Source organism: Mustela erminea, chromosome 17, assembly GCF_009829155.1.
Source record: "Mustela erminea isolate mMusErm1 chromosome 17, mMusErm1.Pri, whole genome shotgun sequence".
Taxonomy (NCBI): Eukaryota; Metazoa; Chordata; class Mammalia; order Carnivora; family Mustelidae; genus Mustela; species Mustela erminea.
The window spans coordinates 62,055,424-62,068,980 of record NC_045630.1 but is presented as its reverse complement, the minus strand read 5'-3'; the positions used below and the strand labels follow the sequence as shown (position 1 = coordinate 62,068,980).

At 54.5% G+C, this 13,557-nt stretch overlaps 1 protein-coding gene across 1 annotated transcript in view; it reads right to left on the bottom strand.

Moving 5' to 3' along the window:
- LMX1A (LIM homeobox transcription factor 1 alpha) overlaps positions 1–13,557 on the bottom strand; it is a 156,073-nt gene that overhangs the window by 47,724 nt on the left and 94,792 nt on the right. The window contains exon 4 of the mRNA XM_032318966.1: positions 2,341–2,573. Within this exon, the coding sequence (XP_032174857.1) occupies positions 2,341–2,573 (233 nt within the window). The remainder of the gene's footprint in view (positions 1–2,340; positions 2,574–13,557) is intronic.

Here is a 13,557-nt window from a genome sequence, read left to right as displayed (position 1 = left end):
AAGAAAATGCTCGCAACTGGACGTGTTGCTCAAAACGGGATCAGAAAAGGGAGCACCTAGCAGTTCCCATGCTCTGAACATTTTTTTTTTGTCTTTGCACAGGGGGTGGGACGTGGGGTACGGTACATTCATGCCTCACCCTAACTCTGTAGTCAATTAAAATCTGGGCATCTTGAACACGGGGCCAACCGCATAACTTCATAGTCAAGCCTCGCCCAATCGTGCCAGCCAGGGCTAGACCACAGCACGTCTTTCCATGTGAGAGAGAATGACATGTCCCTCCGGGTGTGCCTATCTTTTCAAAGTCACACTGGCATTTTGATCACCATAGCGCCTAAGCCCTTTAGGAATCTGAAGATTTTGCCATATTCTGGGAAGGAGGCCTCAGTGGCTGGGGGCACCTAAAGAGGGAATCCAGGCCGAGCTGACCTTCTTATACGGAGTGGAGGCCGTGAAGTTTGGTTCAGAAGGAGCCCAATTACCCCAGCAGGATATTCCTGAAGTGGCAGGGGCAGTGTTCCTGTAAAGGAGAAACCGCTTCTGCCTGAACTAAGACAAATCCAGGAAAACTTGAAGACAGGCGGAGCTGCGATTGTCCAGGGGTCCGCTTACAAGCAGAGTCAGGCAAGAAGAACCAGCGGGGAGGTCAGGGACACAAAACGGCCGCCTATGAATTTCCGCCGCTGGCAGGTGTGTGTCCCCGCCGGCCTAGAGTGCGTGCCAGGCTTCTCTCTCTTATTCCCCGCAATAAAACTCTCAGGGAGGCATGACCTTCGTGACTTTATGGTTATGGAAACTGAGGCTTAGGGAGGTTCTGGAAGCTGTCCGCAGTCACATGGCTCTAAGCAGTGCAGCCAGCGGGTGGAGGGGGTTGGCGGGGTAGGGGTGGCCCCACCCCACCTGTCCCCAAAGTCCCTGGATACAAGCGTCTTGCCACAGTGCTTTTGTTTCAAGAGTTTACTCTCTCCTGTAAGAGTTTACCAAACACCCTGAGTGTTCCAGGCCTGTGCTAAGCCCTGGGGACACGGTGGCGAAAGAGACACATGCCGTCCCTCTCGGGGCTTAGCGCTTGGCAAGAACAACAAAGAGCCAGAAAAGCAAACGCAATAAAGTGGAGTGAGTGGCCCAGGAGGAGGAGTCAAGGGTCAACTCAGCCGCGGGGATGAAGAGTCATCCCTGGGGCAAGAGCCCCGAGACCGAGGCTGAAAGAACATGCCAGCAAGACCCCAGAGTCCAGGAGAGGGGCAGAGGGAAAATGAGAGTTTAAGGCCCGGAGCTGAGCGGGGGACACTGATGGGCTGGGATCCAGCCAGGCTGAGGAAGAGCGGGAGGTCTCAGCGGCTCAAGAGGTGGGCAGCAGGAGGTTACAGCCACGTTCTGGGGGCTGGAATGACAGGGGCAATGGCAAGAGTCAGGAAGGCCACGTGGCTCTCGGGGATCCGGAGAAGGGAGGGGCGAGGCCAGACAAACGTGGCGCGGTGGGGACAGACACGTGCTCAAGCTGGACGCTTAATTCAATTTCTCTGGCCTTCCAAAACCCGCTCTGTGCAGTCGCTGGAGCTCCCCAACCCCTCTCTCCCCCGCTCTAAGGCAGGAAGGGTGGGGGTCAGCTGGGTGGCACAAGCACATTCCAGCTCCTTTCTCTCCATGACCCGCCGAGCCTCAGGTAGGTTCCAGCTTTCCCACATGACAGACGGAGAAAGAGACCGAAAGACTGGTTCCCGTGCCTCCTTTCCCTTTAACAGTATCATGTATCTACCCCCAGCAGGGCCTTGTGGGGCGTGGGATATACCTCCCTTCCTCCGGGCTTTGGGTTTGCGCTTTGAACTTGCTTTAGCCAGTGGACTGTTAGCCCACATGACAGGACCAGAGGCTTGAAATGCACTCGTAAGGTTGTCCCCTCCGTCGCCGCCAAGAGAAGACCCTGCCCTGTGGCTGCTGTGTCTAAAGCCGGTATCCTGGCATGAACCACACCGAGCAGATCCAAGCCTGCTCTGCAGCCCGGAGCTCAGCTCGGCAGATCCCAGGTGACTTGCAGACCCTCAGCCTGACTCGGAGTCCCTCCCGTTAGCCTGTGAACACACGTGCTCCCTGTCGTGCACCACGGAATTTGGAGGTCACGTGTCACACGGCGTCCTCACAATAATTCCTGACCAGTAAGACATCCCTCCAGCCTCACAAAGACACCGCCTGGGATGCACACAGCTGCTCTGCCACGGGGCTGGGCTGCCCCTGTGGCTGGGCTTCTGGGGAGAGAGCGGTGCAGACCGTGAGCTCACCCCACTGTCCCACACCCCCACCCCCACCCAAAAGCCCTGCCGCCCTCCACGAGGCACTCACCTGAGTCTGACGCTGCCGGGCTCACCAGGCTGAGTAGCTCCCGCTCCTTCTCATAGTCCCCTTTGCAGAGCAGCTGCCCCTCCTTCAGGACAAACTCGTCGCCCTTCTGCAGCTGCCGCTCACAGACACAACAGCAGAAACAGCTCAGGTGGTACACGCTCTTCTGGGCCCGCATGACGAACTCATTGGGCGCGATCGCCTCGAAGCAGCCCCCACATTTGACCGCAAACAGCCTGGCGGCAGGGGAGAAAGGAAAGCAAGTTCATGGAGAAAAGTCTGATCGGGCCCAGCTGCCCTCCCGCCGCCCACAAAAAAGCACTCCAAGAAGTGGGGTCAAGATGGTCGGGATGGAATACCCCAGAAATCTGGGTGATGTATTCCCCGACGGGGTGGAACCAAAGAGTGCAGGGAGTGCCTCACGGAGGCTTAAGAAAAGCAGAGGCAGAGGCGCTGGGAGCAGTCTGAGCCCAGGGTGTGACCCGTGTGCATGGAGGACACAGTGTTTCCCAAACGGAGGTCTGCACCTGGGTGCCGGGAGGCTGCCCGGAATCCCTGGGGAAGCTTATTGTTGAAACTAAATAAAAGGACCACAAACGTCCACATCTCTTCCTATCAGTATACAAAACGGGGGGCCCAGAATGTGCCTCTAGCAAGCTGGCCGGGGCGTTCTGATGCGTCATCTGGTTTTTGAGACAGAAACTGCAATCCCAGCTTCCCGAGCTGGCATTCCACGCATTCCGCCTCCCTCTCGGCACTTCTCACTTCATTTTGGTTATTTCCAACAAACCACATAGAGGGAACCCGTCTATGCCCAGCCAAAGCAGCAGGTATTAGCGGATGCCACGGTGAGTAAAAGAAAAAGCCTTTTGGAAATGAGCTCAGGCTAATGGCTCATCCAAGTAATGGTTTCAGGGGCACAGAACAACGGGGGGCGCAGAGAGCAATTTGCATTTTGCTGGGAGGTCTGGAAATCTTCATCAAAGGAAAGACAGGAAGGCGGGCAGGCCGATGGCAGAACAGGGCCGGAGGAAGGGATCCCAGGCAGAGGGAACAGCCCGTGTGAAGCCCAGGGAGCTCCGAGCATGCTGGAGGAGGGGCGCCTCCAGAAGGGGAGCTGGGCAGGCCCGTCGTAACCGCTCACACGCTCAGGCTGGACATCACGGGCAAGGGATGGGGAGTCGCTGAACACATTTTAACGTGCTAAGAGCCCTGTTGAGGCAAAGGAATTCTTTGTAGCATGAAGGGTGGAGTGGAAGTGGAGGCAGACGAGGGAGGGAAAGCCTCTGCCAGTGACAAGGGCCAGCACTAGCGGGTGGCAGCAGGGAACCAGAGAGCTGGGGACAGGAGCCGCAGCGTGGGTACGGGGAGCATGGGGGGTTGGCTCCCAGGCTCCTGGAAGTCAGAGCTGGCGGTGATGGTGATGTCGCCGCACCTGCCCACGTTTCTGATTCCTGCCGCTGGGCCGATTAAGGCCATTCTGCCCCCCTGAGAGGCCTATCCTTCCCTCCTGCGAGGCCCATTCTTCCATTTAATCTAGTCGAATCCCACCCACCCTTCAGAACACAGCAGCTCCCAGCTTCTTGAATCCTGCCCCAACCTGCCCTGCCCTGGTCTGGTCTGAAGCAACGGCCCCTCCTTCAAACACCTTTGCGTGATCTGTCTGGGCTGCACACTCAGTAGCCTCCTGGAGGGGTTTCAAGATACCAAACGTGTGGCATCTAGGTACCTCAGTTGGTTAAGTGTCTGACTCTTGGTGTTGGCTCAGGTCATGATCTGAGGGTTGTTAAGATCGAGCCCGGCCTTGGGCTTCACACTGAGCGCAAAGTCTGCTTGAGATCCTCTCCTGCTCCCAACCCCCCGACTCATGCTTACTCTCTCTCTCTCTCTCTCAAATAAATAAACAAAGTCTTAAAAAAAAAAATAAATAAGTCAGCGAGATCCAGAGGCTGCGGTCTGCTACCAGCTACACCAACAGCGGCCAGCAAAACCACTAGCGGGGCTCGTCCCCTCTGCACCTCTGTCCTCAGGATGTTGCTACCGTGTGAGGCCAGAGCACCTCTCCTGGCTTCAGAAACCTTAGGGGAATTGCTCCTTCCTGCTGACTTGAAACATCTTAATCTCGTCTTACCCTTTCACTTCCCCCGTGCTTGGAGCCTCTCCTGCCAACAGCCTGTATTGCAAGAAGACTGTGGAAAATTCTATAACCCACAACCTCTTGTGCATGGTGGGTACTCAGTAAAGGTTGACTTGACTTGACCCATGGATCTGGCTCGTTCTCCTCAAATAACACGTGTAAAGAGCCTCCCTGAGGGGCTGCCACACAGTAGATCCCAATAAAGTAACTCTTCTTCTCCACCCTCCTTGCCAGCCCAAATCAGTAACAGTTCAGGCTAGTCTGAGAGACGAAAATTTAGAGAAGATCTATTTCTTCTTTTAAATTGCCTCATGAGGGCGCCTGGGTGGCTCAGTGGGTTAAGCCGCTGCCTTCGGCTCAGGTCATGATCCCAGGGTCCTGGGATCGAGTCCCGCATCGGGCTCTCTGCTCAGCAGGGAGCCTGCTTCCTCCTCTCTCTCTCTCTCTGCCTGCCCCTCTGCCTACTTGTGATCTCTCTCTCTGTCAAATAAATGAATAAATAATCTTTAAAAAAATAAAAAATAAAAAATAAATTGCCTCACGATAACATAACTGTCTCTGGCAACCCCTTTGGCATAAGCACAGAGACAATACACCCTGAAACTATCTCTGGGATTCACTCCTTATAGCACTCATTTTTTTTATATCTTCAAAACAAACAAGTTGTTTGTTTGTTTGTTTGTTTCAGTAGTAGCACAACAGGCAGAAAAGAATCTCTCTCAAAACCACTCTCTTAGGACACCTGGGTGGCTCGGTCAGTTAAGCATCTGCCTCCAGCTCAGGTCATGAGCCCCCTGGGATCGAGCCCTGCTTGGGCCCCGCTGCTCAGTGGGGAGTCTGCTTCTCCCTCTCCCTCTGCTGCTCCCCCTGCTTGTGCTGTCTGACAAGTAAATAAATAAAATCTTCAACACACACACACTCTCTGTTTGTCTTCACATACCAGAGGGGTCAACAGACACGGGCCGTTCAGACGGTTTAGGGCGAGGATGGCAGCAGGGGGCAATGGACGGCCAGAGTACGGAAAACTCCCCGCCCCTCCTCTCTTCGCAAAGACAGACACAAGCGGACCCGGGCTCTGCTAATGAGCCCCTGGCTGGTGGGGGCCGGGGAGGCAGAATAACAGAAGAGCACTTTCTCATAGAAGGGCCAACCGCCATCATGGCCGAAATGCGGCCAACCCCATCTCAAAGGCTCGCTCACACGTTCACTTACGGGTCTCGGGTCTACTCTTCTTGCCACTCGTTGGCTCATTGGGAAGCCCGTCCCGTGCACCAGGAGGGGAGGAGCCACCGCCCCGGCAACATTCACATGCGTGAACAAGGCTGAATGGACGAGTATATATGTCCTCTCAATGTCAGGCACTGTTGTAGGCACATAATTGTCCAAAACCAAGTCCCCAGCCCCTGGGAGCTCACAGGCCACTGAGAGAAACTACAGACAAACAAACAAAATACAAATAATGTCTGCCCACAGAGACTTACCTGTGGGAAACGGGATATAACAACACTACAATGTCTGGTCAATGCAAAATAGGAAGGCATCAAGCCAGTGTGTGTTGAGAACAGAATCACTTCCCAGCTCTACAGCTGTCCTAGCTCGTGACTCCCAGTGTGTTTATCGTGGAAGCTTCCTGGAAGCAGGGAACAGTACTGAGGGCGAAGAGGGGCGCCCAAGGAGAAGCTGCACACGGGTTGGCCAAAGAAAAATGGAAGCCATTCGAAGTCTTCGGGTGAAGGAAGCCCAGGCTTGGAGAAGAGAATGAAGCTGCTTCCCACGGACACAGCCTGCCGGGACAGAGGCCAGCCGGCAGGTGATTCCAGCCCAGCTCGGGATCAGGAACGGAACGGATAAGCTTGCATTCTCTCTCTCTCTCTCAACCCAGGCCTGAAGCCCCCACACCGGCCCCTCCCCCACCTGCCTGGCCATCAGGAGCACCTGAGAAACCCCCTGCCCTCTGCCTCTCGACTTCCAAGGGGCCAGTGGGGCTCTTTCGCCCCCAACAAGGTACGCAACAGCCCTGAGCCACGACCCCAGACGCCAGCAGCTTTTTCCTTCCCCCTTCCTCCAGCTGCCCAGTGAGGTTGTGCTCTCCATAGCCAACCTCAGGGCGCACCAGTCCCCTGAACATTGGCCTCTCCTTCCTGCCCCCGCGCTGGATGCCAGGCCTCGTGCAGAAAAATCACCCAGTTCATCCCCGGCCCCTAGTCCCCAGCCACTGTTTGCCAACCTGAGCAAACTAATCAATGCTCTTCCAGGAGCTGGTCAAAGGCCCTTTGTCCCCGAAGCCTTCCTTCTCCTCCCCTCCCCCGGAATGAACTGTTAAACAGACTCAAGGCAAACGCGCCCAGGGAGTCAACAAGCTCTCGAGACCGCGGCCCCAGGTGGCAGCATCTGTGCTTGTCTAGCTTCTCCCCTGTTAATCCCCTCCCCTTCCTCCACCCTTGCTAATTCCATCCCCCTCTCCGAAAAACTTCCCCCAAGTTGGAGAAGGGAGGGTCGGGGGGGCTCTACAAAGAAAGCCCACCGTGTTGACTCGGGAGCGGCTGGAGGAAGTGGCGGGAGCTGTCTGGGCTCCAATCCTGAAACGGTCACGGGAAGCGGGAGCACAGACCTGTGTCTGTCCCTTCTGTCCACCAGCTCGCCGGCTCTGGGTAAGGACCAGGTCAGCCTCACCTCGCTACCTTGACTCTTGTGACCCTCCCTCACCCTCGAGCAGTTCAAGGAGAAGAGGCTCAGGCCGTCCACCACCTGTGTGCCAGATGTGTACACAGCTGTCCGGGTACCACTGTGGACCCAGCTGCCGACAGCACACCTCCCACAAGTTGTTTTCTCTAAGGCTCAGACAAGCAGAGAAAAGGATTTGTTCAAAAGTCCAGGTCGTAATTAAAACACAGCCTGTCTCTTCCCAATGCCCTGGATGGCAGCCCCCATGGTTCCTTCCCCTTCTGCATGCTAATGAGACCTTGCTCTGGGTTCAGAGCCCGGCAGACTGGCCATGCCCTTGAAAAGCCAGACAAGGTTTCCAAAAGGGTTGAGCTCTTCTAGGCATACATCATAACTCCCAAATTTTCCTACCATTATAAATCTCCTGCCCCTCAAAATTCTTCAAATGGTTCCTTATCTCTTCTTTGCATTGGATTCCCTCACCTCTAAAATGGGTACAATGCCCTCTAGCTTATGGAAAAGCCCCCAGGGCAGTGCCCATCCCAGAGACGGAGCCCACAGTTAGCACGTTCCTTCCTCTAGCGAACGCCCTTGGCATGGCCCACAGCCCGGGCTGCCCTGGCCTCAGGCGGCTTCCAGGCTCCGGCAGGCAACAGGCTCTGAGCAAAGACCACAGTGCCCCGCGTCTGCAGTCTGCAGGAGGGAAAGCCCCAGAGAGGCACACGAGGAGAGACCCACCCGCTTGGCTGAGGGGTCCCGGAATCTTTGGTCTTGTCCCCCGCTCCTTCTCCTTCTCTCCCCTCCCGCTGGCACTTTCCCACGCCCTCCACCTCAATTCCATTCAAGGTCCTGCTTCCACCTCGTCTCGTAGGATCTCTGAGCTACAAGACAGACACCTCCCCGTTCTGGTGGGCGAGCCCAAGTTGGCAGGCTCGGACTCTTGCAAGCAGTCGGCAGTAGGACGTGGAGCAAAGCGCTTCACCTTTTGCAGCTTCCGTTTGCTCAGATACAAAAGGCAGTAATGACGCCAACGCTGTGGGATCAGTGCGGACGAGATGAGAACCGGATGGGGGTGGGGGGGACTTCGTCATCTATCAGGGTGGCAAGTGCTTGCATCTGTCTGATTTGCCCTGCCTCTGCATTTTGATCTTTGGGGATATTTTTTGGCCCCCAAATGGCAACGTATGCTTAGGAGTTTCCCGAGTCCCATCCCGGGAGAGCAGTGTGAGCCCGTCTCCCCACCTGTCTCCGCTTCGAGGGGGTGTGACTTCATCTCCCAGGAGTGAGGTCCTGCCCCAGGGGCAGGGGGGATGACTGCAAGGGTGCCACCCGGACAGAGCACAGGCCTGACACAAAGCATATGCCCCGCTACCACGGCCGGGGGACTGGGAGGGAAGGCAGACCCAGCCGCAGCCCCCCTGCCCCGTGCTGGTGGGCGGGGGGTGGAGAGAGGGCAGAGCAGAGAAGCACATGACGGGAGCAGGGGGACCAGGGCTCGAGGGCTCCTCCTTTACCGACCGCCCGCCGAAAAGCCACCACCCTTCCCCTTTCTTGTCTCAAATGGCCAAGCACTGCTTAGGTCGGTGTCAGACCGTGAACGGAGGGGCTGCAGAGGGGGCGAGTCTCTATCCCTCATGCCTCCTCCCTCCGCACCTGGCAGCCAGCGCAGCCCACGCCGCCGCGGCCCCAGTCCAGGTCTCCAGAAGGTGTGCTGGTGTGACACGGCCACACTGTGGTCACTCGCCAGAACCGTGTCGTTCTCATTCAGATTTACGTACGTGTATGCATGAAGATCTATAAAAATACAAACGAAGGGGGCGCCTGGGTGGCTCAGTGGGTTAAGCCTCTGCCTTCGGCTCAGGTCATGATCTCAGGGTCCTGGGATCGAGTCCCGCATCGGGTTCTCTGCTCAGCAGGGAGCCTGCTTCTCTCTCTCTCTCTCTCTCTCTCTCTCTCTCTCTGTCTCTCTCTGCCTGCCTCTCTGCCTCCTTGTGATCTCTGCCTGTCAAATAAATAAATAAAATCTTTAAAAAAAAATACAAACGAAGGCTTAAAGAGATCGTGTGTGGGCTCACAAGCACACGAAACACACATCTGCACACTCCAGCTACAAGCAACTCGCTCTAAAACGGATCCCTCTGGATATTTTTCTAGAAAAGATGCTGAAGGAAGAAAGCCGTGTGCCCCTAAGGCGCACTCGAAACCCACTAGGGCTACGTGATTTCTTAATTCGCTCCCATTCTTATAATTCATGATTTTGTCACAGGGTTGGGAATCCCACTCTGCGGCTAAGGAGACAAGAGCACTGCAAGAAGCAGAGGTGGAGGCCTGACGCCCGGGGACGTCCTCAGGAGCACGTCCAAGGCCGGCGGGAGGCACCGGAGCCTGGGAGTCACGGCCCAGGAGTCACGGCAGAAAGGCGGGACCTGCTGAAGGACCAGACACAGCGGCTCTGGCGCCGGCGGTGTGATCTGAGGAAAACCACCCCCCATTCCGAATGCTGGGGTCCTCACAGTCCGACCGTGTTCCAGCCTCCCAGTTATTTTACTTCAAAGGGAGAGAAGCTTGTGGAAGGTGGGGCGGGGGGGCAATGAATCTCTACCAAATACCCACCTGGAGCCCACAGCTGTGGTAACCCTTCTCTCTAGCACCTCAGTGAACTTGTGAGGGCAAAGTAAGTAGAACCACCCTGTGAACTCAGTACCTCACTCAGCTTCCCTCATGAGGCTTCTCTCCCCCAGGAGAGAGACTGAGGCGTCTGACGCATAGACTTCCGCTTCTCACTGAGAGCCTCTCTAGCGCTGTTTCTACAGAAGAAATAAGGGAAAAGATCAAGCAGCTGAGATGGCTATGTCAGGAGACCGTTGGCCGGGTCCTGAGACTCTGCCCCCGACATGTGAGAGAAAGGCAGGGTTAGGAACCGAGCTGGTCCCTTCAGGCTACTCAGCTCTTGGGCCTCAGGGCACCTGAAGGGACCCGTGAAAGGGGTCTGTTCTCCATGGATTTAGGTTAGGAATAAATTGTATTTGGGAGACCCCATAGGACCCAACACCCCCATGGGAAGAATCTTACATGAACTCCAAAATGACTGCAAAACAAGATAATTCTTGCTGGAACCCCCTTCACAAGGGAACCTGGTGGGGGGGGGGGTCACTATTTTCAAGGTACAGACAAAAATATAGTTCAGTGGGGTTGGGCCCAGAAAGACCCAGGGAAGCGCAGCCAGAGACGGACTGGTGTGGAAATAGGACCAAGAGACAAGATGATGTAATTAAAAAACTTAGGTCCAAGTCCCTACTCTGCCACTTATTAGCCAGATGGTCTTGGTCAGGCTACAGTGGCATCAGTTTACCTAACAGAGTGGGAATAAGAAAAGGACCTATCTCTCATAGAGTCCCAAGGAGAATTCATTGAACCAAGGCATTGACTCTGCTTAGCATAGTGCTTGGTGTGTGGAAAATCCTCAAAAAAAAAAAAAAAAAAATGGTAATTACCACCATGGTGGTAATGATGATGGAGAAAAAGAGTTGAATATGAATATGAGAGAGAAATAAGTAAAAAAAAAAAAAAAAAATGAGGAATCGCAGTGTGAGAGACCAGGAGAATCAGGATTAGATAAAGAAGTGTAGGGAGAGTGGTTCAGGACCAAGACCATGAACAATGCAAGATGTCAGAGGTCAACTTTCCGGTGGTGCTGGCTGTGAACTTGGGGGTCGGCCCTGACAATATCATGGAGCCAGGGACTGAGTTCCCACCTGCTGAAATGGCCTCAAGCTAGGGTTTGTCCATAGCCTGTCTACACAGGATCTGTCTGGATCTCCCTAAGAGCCCTGGCACGGTTAGATGAAATGCTTTCTTGCTCTTGATATCAAAGTAAAAACCAAGAGGTCGACTGAGGCTTCAGACTCTTCTCAATACACCTGCCTTCTTCTCCTATTCCCATGGCTTCCTTCAATCTCTCCCACCCCTGCCCCACTCTCCCCCAGACGCCAGAAACTAGATGCCCCGTCATGATAGCTGATGACACAGCGTCTCATACACAGGGATACTGCAAAACAGGGCAGCCTCATGCAAACCCAGAACCATCCCATGGCAAGGGTCCTGAGATTCCTCAGGATTGAGCAGGAATATTCGGAGAGCACCCATTAGGACATGGCAGAAGGTTCCCGAACAGAGTGTGTGTTTGGAAAGACTGAGATCTCCATTAACCTTGACCCAGAGTCCTGCAGACCTCCAAAGGAGCTTCTCAAGGCCTCCACACCATAGACAATTACGTGGAAAGGTGGAAGACCAAGTAAGTATGTGGAAAAACCCGCATTATCATCACAGGCCAACTGGCTGTGTACTTCTTTAGCCCCAACACACACACACACACACACACACACACACACACACACACACACAATCAGAGTGCTTTTAGCCTTAGACAGCTGGGAACTACAGATCATGCTATCTTGCTGCTGGCGCTACCAAAACGAGCTGTAATGGAATAGATGAACTTGTGGTTGAGAGAGCCGGAGAGGAGTCTTTTTGGAACTCTTCCCCTGAAGGCAGTCATCGGGCTTTCGCTCAGTTTCCACCCTCTCCACCAGGGGGCGGCATAGCAGCACGCATTAAGTGCCATGTTGACTTGGTAACTGAGGTCATCCAGGCACAGAGATGGGGATTGGCCCTAAGCCAAAACTGTCTGTCTGTCGGGGAAATCTGCTGCTGGGAGTCTGGGAGACCATGTGGCTCCACTGAAGGAGCAGTGGTGAGAGAAGAGCATTCAAAAGTATGGGGAAGCAAAAGCATGGCTTGTGGCCTTAGAAGTAGTGACACAAGCAACCTTGTCAGCTGGCTGAAGGTCTCTGTCCTTGAGGCTGAGCCAACACCACCACAATAAGCCACGGAGCCTGTGGGCCTGGGGCGGTGGGAAAGTCTGCAAGGACAATAGAAGTGGCAGGATCTTCTATAGGAGACAGTCTCAAGACTCTGCACTGGGGAGAAAATGGAAAACAATAAGTGGCAGGCAGAGCCAATCAGAGTCTCTGTCTCCTGGGGGCTCCTGGGGAGCAGAGAGGAGGACCGGACAATGGGATGGGAACGGCTAAGGATGATGCCTGCACGTCCCGGAGGCTCCGTGAGGCGCTGGCCTCCCCGAGAAGCGGCAGGGGGATCACACATGGCTCATCGCCCATCGAAAATACTGCGGGCCGTGGGCAGCTTTTACCTCGGAATGGTGCACTAAGTACTTTTCTTGTCCTTACCAGGCATCTCTTCCCGAGCCAGCGCAACAGAATGACGAGAGCATGGCTTTGGGAGTCCGAGAGCACCCGGATGCAAATCTTGGTTCTGCCCTTGAGCATCTGGGGGAGTCTTAGACTCTCCTGGGGCCTCAGCCTCCTTATCCATCAGTGAGATAGTTACCGTCTTACAAGATGCTCTGGAGATTAAATGAGACAATGGATTTGAAGTACCTGGCAAGGCCAGCTGCTGTCAGTAGCAACTGTTAACTCCCCTTATTGAAATCAAGTCACCGGATCCGCCATGGAAATATCTGTATAAGATCATTTATTTCAAGACAGACGACTGTGCCAGAAATAGAGCTTCACGTGTGTCCCAAGGCTTTGTTCTTTGGGACTATGACAAATTAAATCAAAACTTCAACATGCCTTTCATACGTTGTTGGAGAACAGACCAACAGACAAATACAGAAGAGCAGAGAGTTGAGAGGAAATGGCATTTCATTCAGGCGACTATGGCTATGGTCCACGCTAACCCAAGGTAAATATTGACATCAGCCAACTCCTGCCGACCGACACCCACCTCCACGCCTGACACCAGCATATGTTCAGGAAGTCGGCAGCTCCATGTTTAGCCAACCACAGCCGACAGTTGCTATTTGGTTAATGCTGACATTATCTGGCAAATATTTGGGACAGACCCTTGCCCCTTATCACTTCAGTTCTCAGATGACTGCTTCTTACTAAGGCTGCTGACCACTGTGTGGCCCTTCAGTAAGACACCCTACTCCTCGCCTTGCTCCCCTGTCAGAGCCATCCACACCCCCCAAGAGATCAACCTCTCCCCTCCCTCACTTTAGAAATGGAAAGCCACCAAGGCCAGGGAACCACTGATGACCTACCCCAAATCACAGAGAACATGGACATTACCGAGAGGGCCAGCCAGAGGTTGAGGCTCAGTCAGGGATCAGAAATGGAAGAAGTTACAATCGGCCCAAGCCAGGATGGAAATGTGTCTCCCTGGCTCTTCACCAGTACCGGAGCCATTGAAGAAGTAGAAAGTGTGTGTGAGACGGTGTGAGCCCTGCTTATTAGCAGCTCTTTCTTTTCCTTCCTCCGCCCCCTCTTGACCAAAACCTGGAAAGCAGACCACGAGTCCGACCACAGAGCAAAAGACTGTGGTAAAGGCATGGA